Source organism: Phascolarctos cinereus, unplaced genomic scaffold, assembly GCF_003287225.1.
Source record: "Phascolarctos cinereus isolate Bilbo 61053 unplaced genomic scaffold, phaCin_HiC Scaffold_8;HRSCAF=390, whole genome shotgun sequence".
Taxonomy (NCBI): Eukaryota; Metazoa; Chordata; class Mammalia; order Diprotodontia; family Phascolarctidae; genus Phascolarctos; species Phascolarctos cinereus.
In genome coordinates, this window is record NW_027556291.1 from 42,403,290 (window position 1) to 42,420,279 (window position 16,990).

Here is a 16,990-nt window from a genome sequence, read left to right on the forward strand (position 1 = left end):
AAGATGCTACATAATACTGGATTTGCCTAAGAGACTATGTTTCTGTACCTTACTGCAGCAATAATTGCTTATTCTTCACAGAAACAGATGAAAATATAGAGTTCAAAAGAATTCATCGTGCCTTCTAAAAAACAAAGGAAGCTCAATAATTTTCAAAATGCAAATATTTTCACTATCTCATCCTCTCTTAGATGTTTTTTAAAAGCTAACAATATCTGTTTCATGATTTAAGAAGGACCAATGCAGTATAATGGTTTTTTTTAAACTGTAAGAAACACGAGATATTAAGATTATTGTCTTTAAATGTTGAACCAAATTCTTCCATTACTTACCTTTTCTGTGTGTAGGATTCCTATCAATTGAAGAAAGATCTCCTCGGGCCTGAAACATTTCAGCAACAGTTGCTCCAGGCAAAACCTCAGTAGCCATGGCTACCAATTCTATGGATTTTCCAAGGGTCACAAGAGGTACTCCACAAAGTAGTAGCAGTTATGACTGCTTTCTTATCAGTGGCCACGACCTGAACAACTCTAGCAGGGTGGGTGCTTTGGCCTTTTGAAGCAGTGGCAGGAGCTAGTGCAGCAGCTGCTGTGAGAGTACCCATTCCTGAGCGCTTGGCACATCCCAGGGTACCCCTCCAGAGAAGCCAAACTCCAAATTCCTAATCACAAGCTCAGTGTAAAAATTCTTAACTAGTGACTAGGAAAGCATACAGGCCAGGGGTGCTTATTCAAGTGTCTGAATTGTTCTCAATACCACCTGTTACAGGACCACGTCCAAATGGCCATTTATTTAAGGCCTTCTTTTCTCCTGTTGCTGCCATCACTATTCCAATGACAATAGCAGTTCGGGAGGAAGCAGTGTCCTTTGATCTCCTCCCACTGGCAAAAAGCAGTGAAGCGCTTTCTTCACAATGCTCACGTAAGGTAGTTGTAGTGCAAATATCATCTGCATTTTACAGATGAGGAAACTGAGGCTCAAAGAGTTAGTAAAATGACTTACCTAGCTAGCAAGTGGCTGAGTTAGGACTTAAACCACACTCAGAATTATAGCAGTTATAACAATTAAGGACAGTTAAAAGAGGGCAGGGGAGAAAACTGAAATAACCGGGTGGAAAGCTTAGTTTTTCCTCTTCCAGCATGGCCACAAAGACCTCTGGATCATATGGCATATAGAGCCTCACGGTTTTTCCTATTGAACTAGTCCGCCTGGCTCTAGAGAGCTACACTGCAAACAGAATCTGTATTTAGCTCCACAAGATTGAGATAACTGAAAATAAGAGATAATTCAATCATCCGTCCAACTGACTATACAGTATTTAATTCAGAATTCCTAATTACTTTCTTTACGCTGCTACAGTTCCTATTAAATCAAGCCCTGTTACATGGGCAAGGAGGGGAAATTCTGGGACCAACCCAATACTTTCATCTCTTCTTAGTGATTTCCCTGAATCTTGTTATTCTCAGCCTCCTTAAAATGAAAATGAGTGAAAAAGGCGTATGTTAGTTTTCACCTGGGGCTCTTTATCAGTGGCCCTACCTTTTATCAGTGCCCAATGAGTAGGCTGTGGTTATGTGCGGTGATCAAATAACCTAATGTGATACTTTTTTTTTTAAAGGCAACTGGGGTTAAGTGACTTGCCCAGGGTCACACAGCTAGTAAGTGTCAAGTGTTTGGTCTGAGGCTACATTTGAACTCAGGTCCTCCTGACTTCAGGGCCGGTGTTCTATCACTGTGTCACCTACCTGCCCCATTTTTTTTTTTTGGCTAGGCAATCGGGGTTAAGTGACTTGCCTAGGGTCACACAGCTAGTGAGTATCATGTGTCTGAGGCCAGAATTGAACTCAGGTCCTCCTGACTCCAGGGCCAGTGATCTATCCACTGTGCCATCTAGCTGTCCCTCCTAATGTGATACTGAAGGTGAATTTAACTAAGTGGATTCAAGTGTGTCATAGTTCTTCACACTGTGAGGATGATATAAAATGTCCTAGCTTTATTAAAATATTACAAAATAACATACATGCAACTTAAATTCTGCCTATTACTTTTCAATGCAGGTCATACAAAGATCAGCAGTGATAAAGATGGGATTTTTGAAATTATCTAAAGCTACTGTAGGTGATCTCCATCATCTTAAATGGTGTAACAGAAGAGTTAAAGTTAAGACAGTTTAAAGTAGAACTTGGTTTGTGATCATGAGCTGCTAAAAATCCCTAGGGTGGGTAGTTTAAAGAAGAGTATCTCTACAGTGAGTGACATTTTTTTCCTGCTTCAACACAGGAATTACAGCACTCACGCTCGGAGATGAGAAATTTCGTGATGTGTTCGATCTCCCTTCAATCACTAGCATAAAAGCCTGCAATTCCTATGGTGAGTGGTAGAAAAGGAAAAAAAGAGTGGCTATCTAACAAATGGCACCATTCAATGCACTCATTACAGTGTCAGTTTCTCTGTAGTTGCTCAATTAATGTTCGATGGTTTTAGCACTTTAATAAAGCACTAATTAAAAAAATGACAATAAGATTGAGTTATTGCCAAAATGGTGCTTTTTCCATAATAGGGTAACACTGGCAGAAAAATAACCCCCAAAGCCCCCAGACTACTATGATTATGCTTAAATATTCCAGACAAAAAACAAAAGCATAAAATGATGAGAAAAATGAGTGATACCACTGGCCTGAACAGCACCTTGATCTAAGTAATATTAGTGGCACAGTGCATACTTTTGATCACCACTGCTTATTTTTAATGGTATATATTACTTCTAACAACAGGCTAGGTAGGCTTTTGGAGAAACTGTGAAGTGCAGGTAAGGGTGGCCTCATATTTTGGTCTTTGTATCACAGTGTCTTGTAAGTGCTTAATGTTTACTGAACTGATAGATATGAATGTGTCCTTTGTGCTATTTCCCTAACACCCGGCCAACCAGGGCCCCTAACTATGGTATATCATCCAGGCCTAGATTCTCCTCTTCTCTGGTTTTCTCCCCGCCCCCCACACCAAAGTTCTCTGTCCAATGTCCAATCCAGAAGAGCCTTGCTTTTTTGCTGGCTTGCACAGGCCAGTGGGTAAAAGTGGAGGAGGGGGAGAGGTAATAACATACTCTTCAAGACGGGCCATATTGGAAGCTATCTACCTAGCAGGCTGTCCCTATGAACAGGTATCGACAAAGCAAACTAAAGGTAGACCAAGCAAGCGAGTCACATAAATTTAATTTCCAAGCTTGGCCTCGTAAAATGTCCAGACTAGTATCGTAGAATGGTAGCTCAAAACTATTTCCACTATTCTGGGTTGTAACATCGAGGGAAAAAAATTACTTTAAAAGAGTCCTTAAACACAGGACCCTTGGTGACATAATTACAAGGTTTTACTATTTTAAAATTCTATTATATTAAGTGAAGAAATGAACATCATGGCATATCAAACTGACCTGATATAATAAGCTAGAATGGCCTACATATGAGCCATTTTAAGTACTGGTAAAGTGTATATCTATCCAACAGAGAGTATGTGGTTATGAAGCTAGCACACAAGGCTCTAATGCATTCCTATATACAGGCAGTACTTGTTCATTCATGCAACAGATCCCTGGAAACCAGACCACAAAGTAGATTCTGTTTTCTCATAGAAACAAATGTTATGTCATGGAAACAAAGCTACAGTCAAGATGTACCTTTATCAACTTTATTGCAGCTTAGCTTTGTTCATTTTTAGGGTATGCCTTGGTCCTTTTTGCTTTCAAAGATCTTACTTTAAGCCAAAGAGATACTTAATAAAATTAAATTCCAAGTCTTGTAAAATAAGCTTAACTATAGCATACATCAGTGCCTCTTGTGTTTGTGTTCTGCAGTATATATAGACTGAGTTCTTATTTCACTACCTCAAGGATCTGTGATTTCATCAGTGTGAATACTCTCTGTTAATACAGATCACAGTTTATCGAAGATAAAGGGGTTTCTCTTCAAGAGTTGCTGTGACTGAAAAAATCCACCACCCTAAGGCCATCCTGGTGACGAGTCTTTCTCTTCAAAATGAGGGAGGCTGGGCCTATACTGTACCTAACTAAATAAATACACACACACACACACACACACACACCCCCTTTACTGTATCAAACCTAATAATCTTACCATAAAAAATATCAAACATTTAACTAAAAACAGTTTTTCTTGCTTTTGTGGAAATAAGATTGACTTTGGGGAGGATGATAAAGATGGCTTAGGTCTTCTAGTAAAAAAACAAAAGCTGTCCTGGGAAGTTTGAACACATGCCTTCCTTTACTCTTGGATAAATTTTCCTGCTGCATACAGAGGCATTCAAAATCATTCCTCAGACCTTAAATCTGTTTCCCCCAAAACAGTAAAACAAACAAAAACAGTTCTTTCTTTTCTTTGTCATATGATGGCAATACCCCACACCAGCAAACCAAGAAATAAACCCATAAAAAGGTAAAAAGGAACCAGTCTCTATTAGGCAATGTTTCTGAACAGATTGATAAAATTTATAGTAGCAGCCAAAGTGAACAGTCTCTACAGATAACAAAAAGTTTTAAATTCTAATTCTAGTTTTAAATTAAAATCCATAAAAGCTTATAAATCTAAATTCATTTATGCTACAAAAGCACTCTGTACCAATCATTTATCTACAATCTACTTTGTAGGGAATAGTTTACACAGTAGGCCTTGATAACCAATACCTCTAGACACCTAGGTATCTAAACAGTCAACACACTTCTTTATATCTATAAAAGTTAAAGTTATTCTAAATCAAATCAAACTTCTAGTTTAACTGGCATATTTGTATTAAATTATAGTCACAAATGGACAGTAAGTCATTTATAAACGACAAAAATTCCAAAGAGATAAGGGTACTTAAATCATTTTGATTTGTACTGATACATTCACTGGGGCTATGAAAGAGAACTAACAGTTGTTTATGTCATTAACCTAAAAGGTGGGAGGAAAAGAGATGTAGTGGGGCTAAAGGGCTGGCTATGGAGTCAGGTAGTTCTGGGGTCATGTCCTATCTCAGACACATCCTTGCTATATGACTGACCATGGCTAAGTCATCAAATCTCGGTGCCCATGGACAACTCTCTGAGACTATAAAGTACAGATAAATTGCTGGTCTGCATTAATCAAAGGAGTTTCTCCACATCAATGATATCACAAGTCTGGAACCCCCAAAATCTAGATGGTAAGAATAAAATTAAATAAAATCCCTGATTAAACATAAGAGCATTCTATATTGACAATACAGAATAAATTAAAGCTGTTACTTTCCATGCTTTCCAAAAATCATGTGCAATTTGCCTACGTACACAGAAATCTGACTATCCAGTTTTATATAAACTTAAAAAGGAAAATCAGTATATACTGTAAGTTTACTCATTTTCTGCTGGCTCATGCTGATGGCTGGAATGACTTTTTAAAAAAGTATCATAATGTGATTTTTAATTTAATAGGTTTGACAATCATAGAAACTATTCATCTTCTGAATCTCAATTATATTCTACAATGACTGAAATATTATGGTCAACAGTAATCCTAATTACTACTTTAAAAACCTACCAATTCACTTACCTGCACTTATAAATCACCCACCAAAAACTTTCTTCCTAAAGAATAGCATATCACCTTCAACAAGAACCTCAGGACAGATATTTATTCAAGAATTCTCATTTATATTCTCATCATGTATATTAAATTTATCCTAACATTTTACTTAATTCTTCCAACTCCATTTAGGATTTTCAAATATTTCTTAACAATATGTATGAGTTCAACCCAATTCACTCAATTAAAGCATCTTCTTGAAATTAGAAAATGGTTGAAGAGTTTTACCTTCAGAGTTATGTGGAGTTTTCTTATGTTTTCGGCAATAAACCCTATAAAATGAAGCAGTTAAAAATTACCAAGTAAGCACATGATATTAAGCTCATTTTCAATTAGTAAAACTAGCAGGATGTTTTACTCTTCACAACCATGAGAGAGTTAGGTTAAGAGCTGAGTATCAAAATTCCTACAGTTTTCCTCTGCGAAGTGAAGTCCATATAGTTAAAGTACCTCAAGAGGATAACACGCTTGGCTATATAGAGAAGACATTCAGATTTTTGGAGATTTCTTTACAAAGAGGGTAAATATGAAAAAAATGATTACATGTAAATTCCTTGTGAAGGTTTCTCTCGTATTTGAGCTTTGTCATGCAATGCGCAGTGGTAATGGTAAGTCCTGCGACACGTTTTCACATCACAGCCAATTGTTGCTCCTGGACAATGGCATAAAGAGCACATCTAGAACAAAACACACAAACACCCCCCCCCCCATGAATGTTATTAGTATATAAGATTTCATTTAGACCATGACATTTAAACTAGAGGCACGTCAATTTCCACCAAGGAAAACAGGTGAGTCAATACAATATTCAAACTAATAATGTTACTTCCTTTCTTGGTCCTTCCCTCCTGGAAATAATTTCCAATTAATCTCAACTGTAAAGTCATTTTCTGCTTTCTAGTTAAGAACTGACAAAGTCTACACTGTTATTAAGAAGGTTCATATAGAAAGCTATGTGGCCAGAATAATAATGATTACAAAAGGGGCTTATGACACCCCCCCCAACTGTCTTACAAGCAAGGATTCCTTTAGATTAGGAGTTAACCTTTTTTTCTGCCATGGGCCCTTTTAGTAGGCTCATAAAGTCCATGGAACCCTCCTCAGAATAATGTTTTATAAGACTTTTTTTTTTAAGGGCAATTGAGGTTAAGTGACTTGCCCAGGGTCACACAGCTAATATGTGTCAAGTGTTTGGTCTGAGGCCAGATTTGAACTCAGGTCCTCCTGACTTCAGGGTCAGTGCTCTATCCACTGCGCCACCTAGCTGCTCCCCAAAATAATGTTTTTAAGTGCATAAGATAAAATACGTAGTATTATTTTATACAAAAGAAACCAAATTACACTGAAATACAACCAGTGAAATATTTTTAAAAATTACACAAGTTCCAAGGTCCTAGGTGAAGAACCCATGCTCTAGAAGAACAAAACTACACAAAACAGCATGCAAGGAAAACTACCCTTTATCATAAAAATGACTTTTCTCATAGAAGAGCACAAACTTAATCCTATCTTTGGGTAAAAACTACCACTAAAGTTAGGGAGTTTTCAGAAAAGACATCATAAAGGACGTGGAAACCTAGTAAGATATCTGTTTTCAGGGGTGGCTGTAGGGGAGTCAGTTTAATATTTAATACCTCAAAGACATCTGGAGTTTAGTTAGCTACATATATAATGAAATTTCTTTAGTTTCAACAGTCTACAATACTTAATGTTCACATCATATATTAAGGTCAAATGCATGAATAGTTAACTCCTAACTGCCCCACTTTTTAAAAAAGTGTGTTTTTTTAAAGAGTAAAAAATTCATTACAATTAAGTATTTTGGAACTTTGTTTTATTTTACTGAGGATTTTTTTTTTTACTAGATGAGACTTCAGACCATTAAGTGAACTTGTGAACACTCTTTTCTTCTTTTTTTTTTGTCTTTGATGGTAACATTCCTAGCTCAGAAATTTCTTTCTACTCCTTTTCCTTAATTCTAAGGTAAAGAACATGCCCATGAATATTGCTGCCATGCTGGCAAGCAGGTGGCACAACAGATAAAGCACTAGGCTTGGAGTCAGTAAGACCTGAGTTCACATCCAGCCCCAGACGCTAACTAGCTGTATGACCCTGGGCAAGTCACTTAACCTCTGCTTGCCTCAGTTTCCTCACCTGTAAAATGGGGATGATAATAACACCTACCTCCCAGGGTGGTTGTGAGGGTCAAATGAGATAATAATCGTAAAGCGCTTAGCTCAGTGCCTGGCACATAGTAAGCGCTATATAAACGTTAGCTATTGTACTGTATTTCAAAAAACTACTCCCTTAAGCCATTCTTGTGAACTAGAGATGATTATGCATTCAGTAAAGAGCTTATTTTCCAATCTTCCCAACTCTTATCCAATCTATCATTTTGAAACACGTTAATGTGTTAATATATGTTATAACAAAACAATTCCTTATTATAGGTGAATCTTGGAAATTTGGAAGCCACTGTATCAATGCTACATTAGGCCCTGTCACCAGTATCCAGGAAATGCCGTTTGCCAAAATAACTTACAAGGAACCTCAGAGTTACTTCAAGAATTCTCATAGGGGAAAAAAAGCCACTATAATGTGATTTCTGATGATTTCTTCAGTAGGCAGCTTGTGAGTGAGGCATTCAAACTGGTTTGGTCATGATGTCTCGGAGGATCACAGAATTAAAGAGCTAGAAGGGACCTTCAAGGTCATCTAGTCTAAAGCCTCACATTTTAGAGAGGAGGAAACTGAGGCCCACTCAGTGTAAATGATTTGCTCAAAGGTAGTAAGTAGCAGAGCTACTGTTGTTGCCCATATAAATAATGACATTGATCATTTTGAAAAGACAAATTATTCTGTTGACAAGCAAAAATAGGGAGAGCAACATAAAATGGGTGAAACATGACAAATACTTTGAGTAGTCATCTCTGTAAAATATAACAAAAAAGACATAAAGCCTAAAATGTGCTAAAAGATTTCAGGCATAGTTATGCATGTAAATTTGCCACAATTAAATGGTTTAAACTACTTGAAAAAGTGAATGAAAAATTTGCTGCTTTTGTTTGCTATCAGTTTACCTTCTGGGGTGAGGATGATAATGATTTTGTTGAAAAGATCGGTATATATCTACACAGACATTTTATTCAACCAGTGTTCATGAGCACTGGTGTTATGCAGCATCCACAGTTAACTCAAGACTGGTGAAGAAACTGGAGAGCACACCAGCAATTTTCTAAACTATCTAGCCTACCCACAGCTGTTTAAAAGAAACAAAACAGCCAAAAGAAAAGAAATTTAAATTTCCAATTTACATCTGCTGACATAGCTGCAAATGTGTTACAGAAGAGTTATTGAGATCTCTACAAATGTATTCCCAGTAAGTCATTTTACCCTGTTCAAAAGTCTGCATTCAGCTACTACGACGGTAATTTGTGACAAGATCAAGTCTTAACTCCTTAGCCTGAGATTCAAAGTCCTCATCTAGCTCCAGCCTTAACTCTTACTACTTACCTAATAAAAACCAGTGTTCTACCTCAACTGCTCTACTCACTGTGCTCCAAATCTTCCTTATACTCTGCTTGGCAATGGCAATGTCTAAGAATAAATACATCAGACATAACCATGTTCAGTGACATACCCTCCTCCCCCATCCAGGAAAGCGTATTTTCCTTCCCAAGAAGTATTTGTGCAATGTAAATGCTAAGTATTATCATTTTTGGATTCTAAATGCCATTGAGTTGACTTCCATTGAGCACAAATAACTGAGAATTCAGTATAGATGACTACAAGGCATCAATTTCATGTGAAAATTATCTATGAGAGTCCAAGAGTCAGATAACCTGGGTTCAGATCCTAGCTTTGTCACTCACCACATGTGTGACCTCAGGCAAGTCACTTATCCTCTCTGGGTCTCAGTTTCTTCACTGTTAAATGAGAGAGGAGGACTAGATGGCCTATAAGGTCTCTTCTAGCTCTTACGTGGGAAAGCCAAGTGGCACTGCAATGGAGAGAGTGTCAGGCCTGGAGGCAGGAAGACTCATCTTCCTGAGTTCAAATCCAGCCTCAGACACTTACTAGCTGTGTGATCCTGGGCAAGTCACTGTACCCTGTTTGCCCCAGTTTCCTCATCTGTAAAATGAGCTGGGAGAAGGAAATAGCAAACTACTCCAGTATCTTTGCTAAGAAAACCCTAAAAGGGGTCACAAAGAGTCAGATACGACTAAACAACAAACAAAATCTCTTAAGTGTACAATCATATGGATTGTAAGATTTTTAAAAAAGGCAATGAAGAAAGTATATATAATTTAAAAAAAAGTTAGCCAGTTTTCAATGACCCAGTTTTTATTTTCATTGGACCTCTCAAAGCTCTTGTCTCTGCCTTCCTAGTTATTCCTTCTAAATTACCTTCAGAAATCATAAGGGAATGTATCTTTTAGCATAAGTGGATCAACAAAACACCTGCATTAAAAATGTTAAAATCAAAATAAGAAAAGCTCCATCTGATGCTATATAATTTAAACTAAGTAAACTGACCATAAATTATGCCTATCCTAAAAACTCACTCTCCAATTACTTTTTTTTTTCCTTTTAGGCAGCTGGGGTTAAGTGACTTGCCCAGGGTCACACAGCTAATAAGTGTCAAGTGTCTAGTCTGAGGCCAGATTTGAACTCAGGTCCTCTTGACTCCAGGGCCGGTGCTCTATCCACTGCACCACCTAGCTCCCCCTGCCCTGCCACTTTTTAAGACCTAATTAGTTAACTTAAAACTATATAGTCCAAAACATCAATGAAAGAGTTTGGAAGAGGGACAAGGGGGACTTCTAATGACTCTCCGTATAAAAAAAAGGGAGGTGAGTGCTTACTGAACGAACATGGGATGAGTTCAGTTATTTACTTTACATGACACCTAACTGCTGCAGTATTTCCCAAAGTGACAGACAGCTAGATGAGGAAAAGCTGAAGAAACCTGCAAACTTCAGTTTCTAACAATCCGCCCTCAGAAATGCCATTTTCCCCCTCGACTGGTCCTTCCACTTACTAACTTTGCTTCGTTTTCAAATTTCTCAAGCAAATAACCTATAGTAAAATTTGAACTAATCAGAATCTTCAGTTAACTGTAATTGTGAGGGTTGGGGGGTAGGGGGAATTACAATGAAAACTGATTTCCAGGATATACAGTGGATATATTCAGGTCAATGTCCTATACCTTGTATGACTAAAACTATAGTAATAGCAATGAAATGTGATGTTAAAAATGACGAGGCCAAGGCACTTCATGATTCTCAAACAGAGATGAAAAGTTTACTGCAATGTACTTATTAGGGTAGGAATATAGACGAATATTTCTTAGAAAGACTTGCCACAGAGTTAAAACACAAAAGGGTCTGTGCTGAACCTTCGGTTAACCAGAGCACTGTACTACTACTCTATTCACACAGCTCATCGCTTCCTCTATGCCTCAGTTTCCATCCTAGCATTTCAATACTAAGTATCCTTAGTGTGGCCCCAACTAATTGGTTTTCCTGCCTCTAGTCTTCTCCTGTCTTCAACACATCCTTCAATAGTTGCCAAAATAATCTTCCTAACACATGGGATCTGATCATATCGCAGCTTTGCTCAAAACCTTTAGGTATTCTAATATTGGCATTCGAAGTCCCTCATTAGAAACTCCCAACCTACCTTTCCAGACTTAATTGCAGATTCCTCAGCATGTAATCTACGTTTCAGCCAAACAAGGCTACTCATCAGTTCCCTCATCTCATTCTTTCCTTTCTTGCCTCTGTACCTTAGTCAGGCTGTGTCCATGCCTAGAATGGCCTATCTCCCATATTTTGTCTTTCTCTCAAGGTCCGTATCAGGTATCATCTCTTCCATAAATTCTTCCCAGGTCACTTTTAGCTCTAAGTGATTACTCACTTCTGGAACTTCTCATGACAATCTGTCCTTTTATGCACTTCTTATATATTAACTGGTGTTCATAATTTGTATATTTATCTTATTCGTCCCTGTCCCCCCATCCCCCATCCCAATTAGACTATAAGCTCTGTCAGGAAAGGGCCTATGTCTGGTTTCATCTTTGCAATCCTAGTGCCCAGTACAATCCAGTACACACAGAAGATGCATAATACTCAGCAAACAGTTGTAAATTACAGAGAGAGAGAGAGAGAGAGAGAGAGTGTTATGAGTTATTTCGGTTACACATAACACAAAGTTTCTATAAAATGAAGAATATTAGATACTGGGAAAATAATCTCACTTCCCAGAAATATTTAAGAATGCCATAGACAATAATTTTATCTAGATTTGATCAATCCAATTTATGCCTAGAGGCAAGGTGGCAGAACTGAACCAACTTCTCAGCTACTTTTTTGTTCTTGGATTCTAAGATTCTATGCTTTTTTCTCATCTTGATAACCAGTTTGTCATTTATATAAGGCAGACATAATAATGATCCTATCACTTAGCTTCATCTAGGGAAAAACGTACTTCCGACATACTGCTGAAGCAGACTCTGCTTCCCAACCATCTCAAAAAAGTGAAGATAGCATTAAAAGAGAACATGTTTTTCTGTCTTTCTCTGGAAGCCACATTTCTTAGCCAGGGTCAATGTCTGAGCAAAAAACCCCATTCAGTGTTTCTAGGCGACTGCTGCAGCTAGAGAATAATATGAAGAATGCCCAACTTACCAACAAGTTGCATTCTAAAAGTTTCTAAGTTCGTTGTTTGGAACTTAGAATGAATTTCCCCAGCAAAACAATGTTGTTAAGGTAAGGTTCCCAGGCTAGCTCACAAAGTCCATTTATCCCAAAGCATCTAAGATATTTTGAAGAAGTCTGGACTTCTGATTCCACTTGTATGGGCAACTTCTGGTGTGGAAAATGCTTTCGGTGATACAAATAAACAGGATATTGGTAACTTTGAGCCTTAGAGTTCCCTGGAACACTGAGAGGTTAAATGAATTGCCCAAGAGCTCTCTAGCCAGTGTGATCCAAGAACACATTTTCCATCCCTAATAAGCCCTTGCAGAAAGATAATAGATAACAGCTCACCATTTTCATTTTTCAGGAACTCAGTGACTTTATTTAACACCCCCCCACACACACACCTTCTAGGCAGTAGGATGAGGCACTATCCTGAGGTGGCTAGAGCATTGGCTCTGGATGATAACATCACTAACCTCCCAGGGTTGTTGTGAGGATCAAATGAGATAATATTAATCAAGTACTAAACACAGTGCCTGGCACACAGTAGGCACCTAATAAATGCTTGTTCCCTTCTTCCCTTATCTCTAGGTCCAAATCACTGCTGGTAGAATTCATGGCCTGGGTCTGACCTCCCACATGGGGCAGTGTGGAAGGGGACAATACAGTAAAGAAGCGGGGTTCCCATTATAACTCTATCTTGGACCGACTCTAACAGCACTTTTCATTCTGAGAGCCTTGGGGATTGGCCCGCTTGCTTTGCTTTCTACTGTCAGTATAGACAAAAGATCACCTACATTTTCAAGACACTACCAAATTCAGAGGGTTCCCTAGAAGAGCTGGGGATCTTAAGCAACAGTCATGAGAAAGAATCCTAGCTCTAGAAGGGATCTTAGGAAATCACCTAGTCTACAGGTTAACCTGGGCTCTATGAACTTGTTTTATTAGTATCTTGCTAACTATATTTCAATATAATTGGTTTCCTTTGTCATCTTATATATTTTAATTTATGCATTTAAAAATCTTCTGAGGAGTCTATAGACTTCATCAGACTGCCAAAGGGTTCCATGACACAGAACCCCTCATTTCATATAGATCAGGAAACTGAAGACCTGAGAAGTAAAACAATTTTTGCAAGGCCACATGATGACAGAGCTGGGGCTAAAAGCAAGGCCTGTCAAATCTTAGTCTAGTGATCTTTTTACTCCAAGGCTGCTCCCTAAGAGATCACCATCATGTCTGTCAGTGATATGGGGTGCTGAGGAACAGGGAGAATGCAGAGTAGGGAAACCTTGCCTCATTATTTCTTTCCCCTTTGCTTGTGCTGAAGACCCTAACCTGCACTGAGTACCAAATACCATGGTGTGCTGAAAGGAGTGATGGTTTTGGAGTCAGAGGCTCAGTACTCAAAATTGGCTTCTGCCACTTACTACTTTTGTTACCACGATGAAGCAATTTAACCTCTCATCTGTAAAGTAAGAGGGTTGGATAGGTGAGCTCTAAGGTCCCTTCCAGCTATAAATCTATAATCCTAAGAAGCAGGGCCTGGGATAACAGAGAAGGAAAATGGGGACATCCCAAGTATCAGCAGCTGAGAAGGAAGGGCAGTTATTATGGGGCCACCCATTCTTAAGGGGCAGACACAAGTCAGGGGCTCTGCTCCTCTTAAGCTTCAGCCACTTTCTCCACTCTGGGTACCCATCTATCTTCTTCCTTTCCCAAGGGTGCCCGAGCAATACCAGGTGCAGGCTGTCTTAGAAAGCAGCTAAGCTCAAAAGCCTTTGTTCTTTTCCAGAGGTAATTGCTTTCAACTGGCACCCATGCGCCTAGAAACACAGATGAACAGGCAGCCTGCTGTGCTGACAATAGACATGCTCACACGGTGAAATGTCTCACACACAAAAAAAGTCAACTTGGGGGGCTGGGGGGAGAGGAAGCCCATGTTTATCCAGTTGATCAATTACAAAGATGCTCTGTCTTTCTGACTGATTTTGGCCTTTTTATCGCTCACTGAAGACTAAACAAAGCAACTGTAGTTTGTCAATTTTGCTACTTGCTAGCACTTCAAGGTTTGGTGGGAGTAAAAAAAGACTTTAAATTATATGTGGATTTTATTTATCCGGGCTATCCTCTGGTTCCTTATTATAACAGATGCTTGAGAAATGACTATTCTAATTACTATGGGAAGAAGTGTGTGTGTGTGTGTGTGTGTGTGTGTGTGTGTGTGTGTGTGTGTAAGTAATATTTTATTCTTACCACATATAGGCTCAATGATATTCTCAGTGACATTAAGTAGCCACTAGTAGTACTATATAAAAATCAACCAACAAGCATTTATTAAGCACCTACTACATGCCAGACACTGTTAGGGGCTGAGGTTGCAAAGACAAAAACCAAATAGTCCCTGCCCTTAAGAAACTTCCATTCACTCAGAGGAAACAGGTAAAATTCAGTAAATACCAGGTGAGGGGGGGGATTAATAGCTGGGGGAGGGGAGACAGGTGGAAATCAAGAAAGGCCTTCCGTAGGTGTTACTTGAGTTGAGCTTTGAAGGAAGCTGGTGAGAGATTCTAAGAAGCAGAGGTGAGAAGGTAGTGTATCCTAGGCATGTGGGATTACCTATGCAAAGGCACAGAAGGATGTGGGAAATTGAATGTTATGTTCGAAGAACAGTAATTAGGCCCCTTTGGCTGGATTGCAGAGTACATAAAGGGAGTAATGAGTATAAGCCTGGAAAGCTAGAGGAAAGCTGCAGTGTGAAGGGCTTTAAATGCCAAACAAAGGAATTCATATTTGATCCTGGAGGCAATAGGGAGCCACTGGAGTTTTCTGAGCAGGGAAATCAGGCCTTTGGTTCAGGAATATCATTTTTGTGGAGAATGGATTAAAGAGGATTAAATCTTAGAGGCAAGAGACTATTGTAACAGTATAGGTGACAGAAGATGAGGGCCTGAATTAAGGTGGTGGCTGTGGAAGTGGAGAGAAATGGGTGGATGCTAGAGATACTGTGGGGGTAGTAGCAATAAGATTGGAAAACCAGAATAGCCTTTAAAAGGTAATACCTTGCCTTTTATGCAGCACCAAATTATTCAGCATCACAATATGCTTGTTTAGTAGGCAGTGGTCAGTCAGTCAGTCAGTCAGTCAACAAGCATTTATTAAACACTTACTGTGTGTTAGGCACTGCGCTAAGCACTGGAAATACATAGAAAGGCAAACAGTCCCTGCTCCCAAGGAGCTCACAGTCTAATGGGGGAAGACAATATGCAAACTATGTACCAGAAATATGTAGATGATAAATTAGAAATAATCTCAGAGTGAAGGCACTAGCATGAAAGGATGTCTTGTAGAAGGTGTGATTTCAGCTGAGACCTGAAGGAAGCCAGGAGGCAAAGATGATGAAGGAGAGAGTTGCAGGTATAGGCAACATGCTGGGACTCAGGAAATGGAGTGTGTTATTGTGCAAGGAACAGCAAAGAGGCCAGTGTCATCGGGCTGCAGAGTATGTGGAAGGCAGTAAAGTGTAAGACTGGGAAGGGAGGAAAAGGCCAGGTAACGAAGAGCTTTAAAAAACAACAGAGGATTTTATATTTCCTCCTGGAGGAAACAGGAAGCCACTGAAATTTACTGAGTAGGGGGGTGTGACATGGTTAGCATTATCCTCAATTTACTCCCAAAATGTAAAAGTTTAATGACTTATCTAAGGTTACAAAGTGAGTCAAGAATAGAGCTGATATTAAAACCCAGACCTCCTGAAGAGTGCACAGGACAAGGGCTTCCTCAAAGTCAATAAGCTGAGTTTGATTTTCTTCCTTTAATCTCATGAAAAGATAAAGGGATTTAAAAAATGATTTATGACCCACTATACTAGGAGCCCTCCCCTCCAAATAATTTCTTATGGTATAATGTCAAGACCCTTATACTGATTCACACAATTTACAAGATTGTGGCTATGTTGTCCTTAAGAACCTCTGATGTCCTCTTCACAAAGAGAGGCCCAAGTAGCTAAAATTCTCATGAAATTTATCTGAAGTGAAATGTGTGGTGCCTCAATTAACAACAATAGGAATGCAGTGACACAAGGATTCCTGAAGTTAAAATAAAGTTGTGGCTACTTAGTCCTGCTGATGGAGAATAAATTATCCCAAGTCAGTACTTACGCCCACATTCTAGAAACATATACTATGTTAACAAAGACACACGGAGGTAATGTCATTCCAGGTTCAAAGGAGTTCAAGTAAACAGCATTGTTACTCTATAGCTGAATGTGGCTGAAGGATAAAGAGTATTGTTATATTTCAGCAAATCTCCCCCTTCTTTAAGCTAACTTGTAGCGAAGGTCATAAAAAAAATGCAAAATATGGGACTTTCCAATGAATTCTAAAGTTCAGAGAGGCATGAAACTTAAGTCTTTTAATCTTTATTTTCTAAATAAAATCAGATTATAGAAAATGTTTTGCTTTTCGAATACTCAGGACTATTAGTATCTGTATTCTGATCCTAACAGGAGGGACTAAGGGGAAAAGACCCACCATTCTTCTCTCTACCAAAAATAACATCCTTTGACTATATCTCTTAAAATTGCTTTTTCCTAATCCCTCAATATAGTATTATTCTTGCCTCAACAAAATACCTGTCTCATCAGCATCATGATTACCTCCCTCCTCCTAT

General features: G+C 38.7%; 1 protein-coding gene across 2 annotated transcripts in view; it reads right to left on the bottom strand.

Moving 5' to 3' along the window:
* The window catches only part of PHF6 (PHD finger protein 6), a 35,142-nt gene that overhangs the window by 11,710 nt on the left and 6,442 nt on the right, over positions 1-16,990 (bottom strand). For both annotated transcript variants that reach the window (XM_020969815.2, XM_020969816.2), the window contains 2 exons: positions 6,159-6,292; positions 5,844-5,887 (listed from right to left, as the gene is read on the bottom strand). In XM_020969815.2, coding sequence (XP_020825474.1) covers positions 5,844-5,887; positions 6,159-6,292 — 178 coding nt within the window. The remainder of the gene's footprint in view (positions 1-5,843; positions 5,888-6,158; positions 6,293-16,990) is intronic.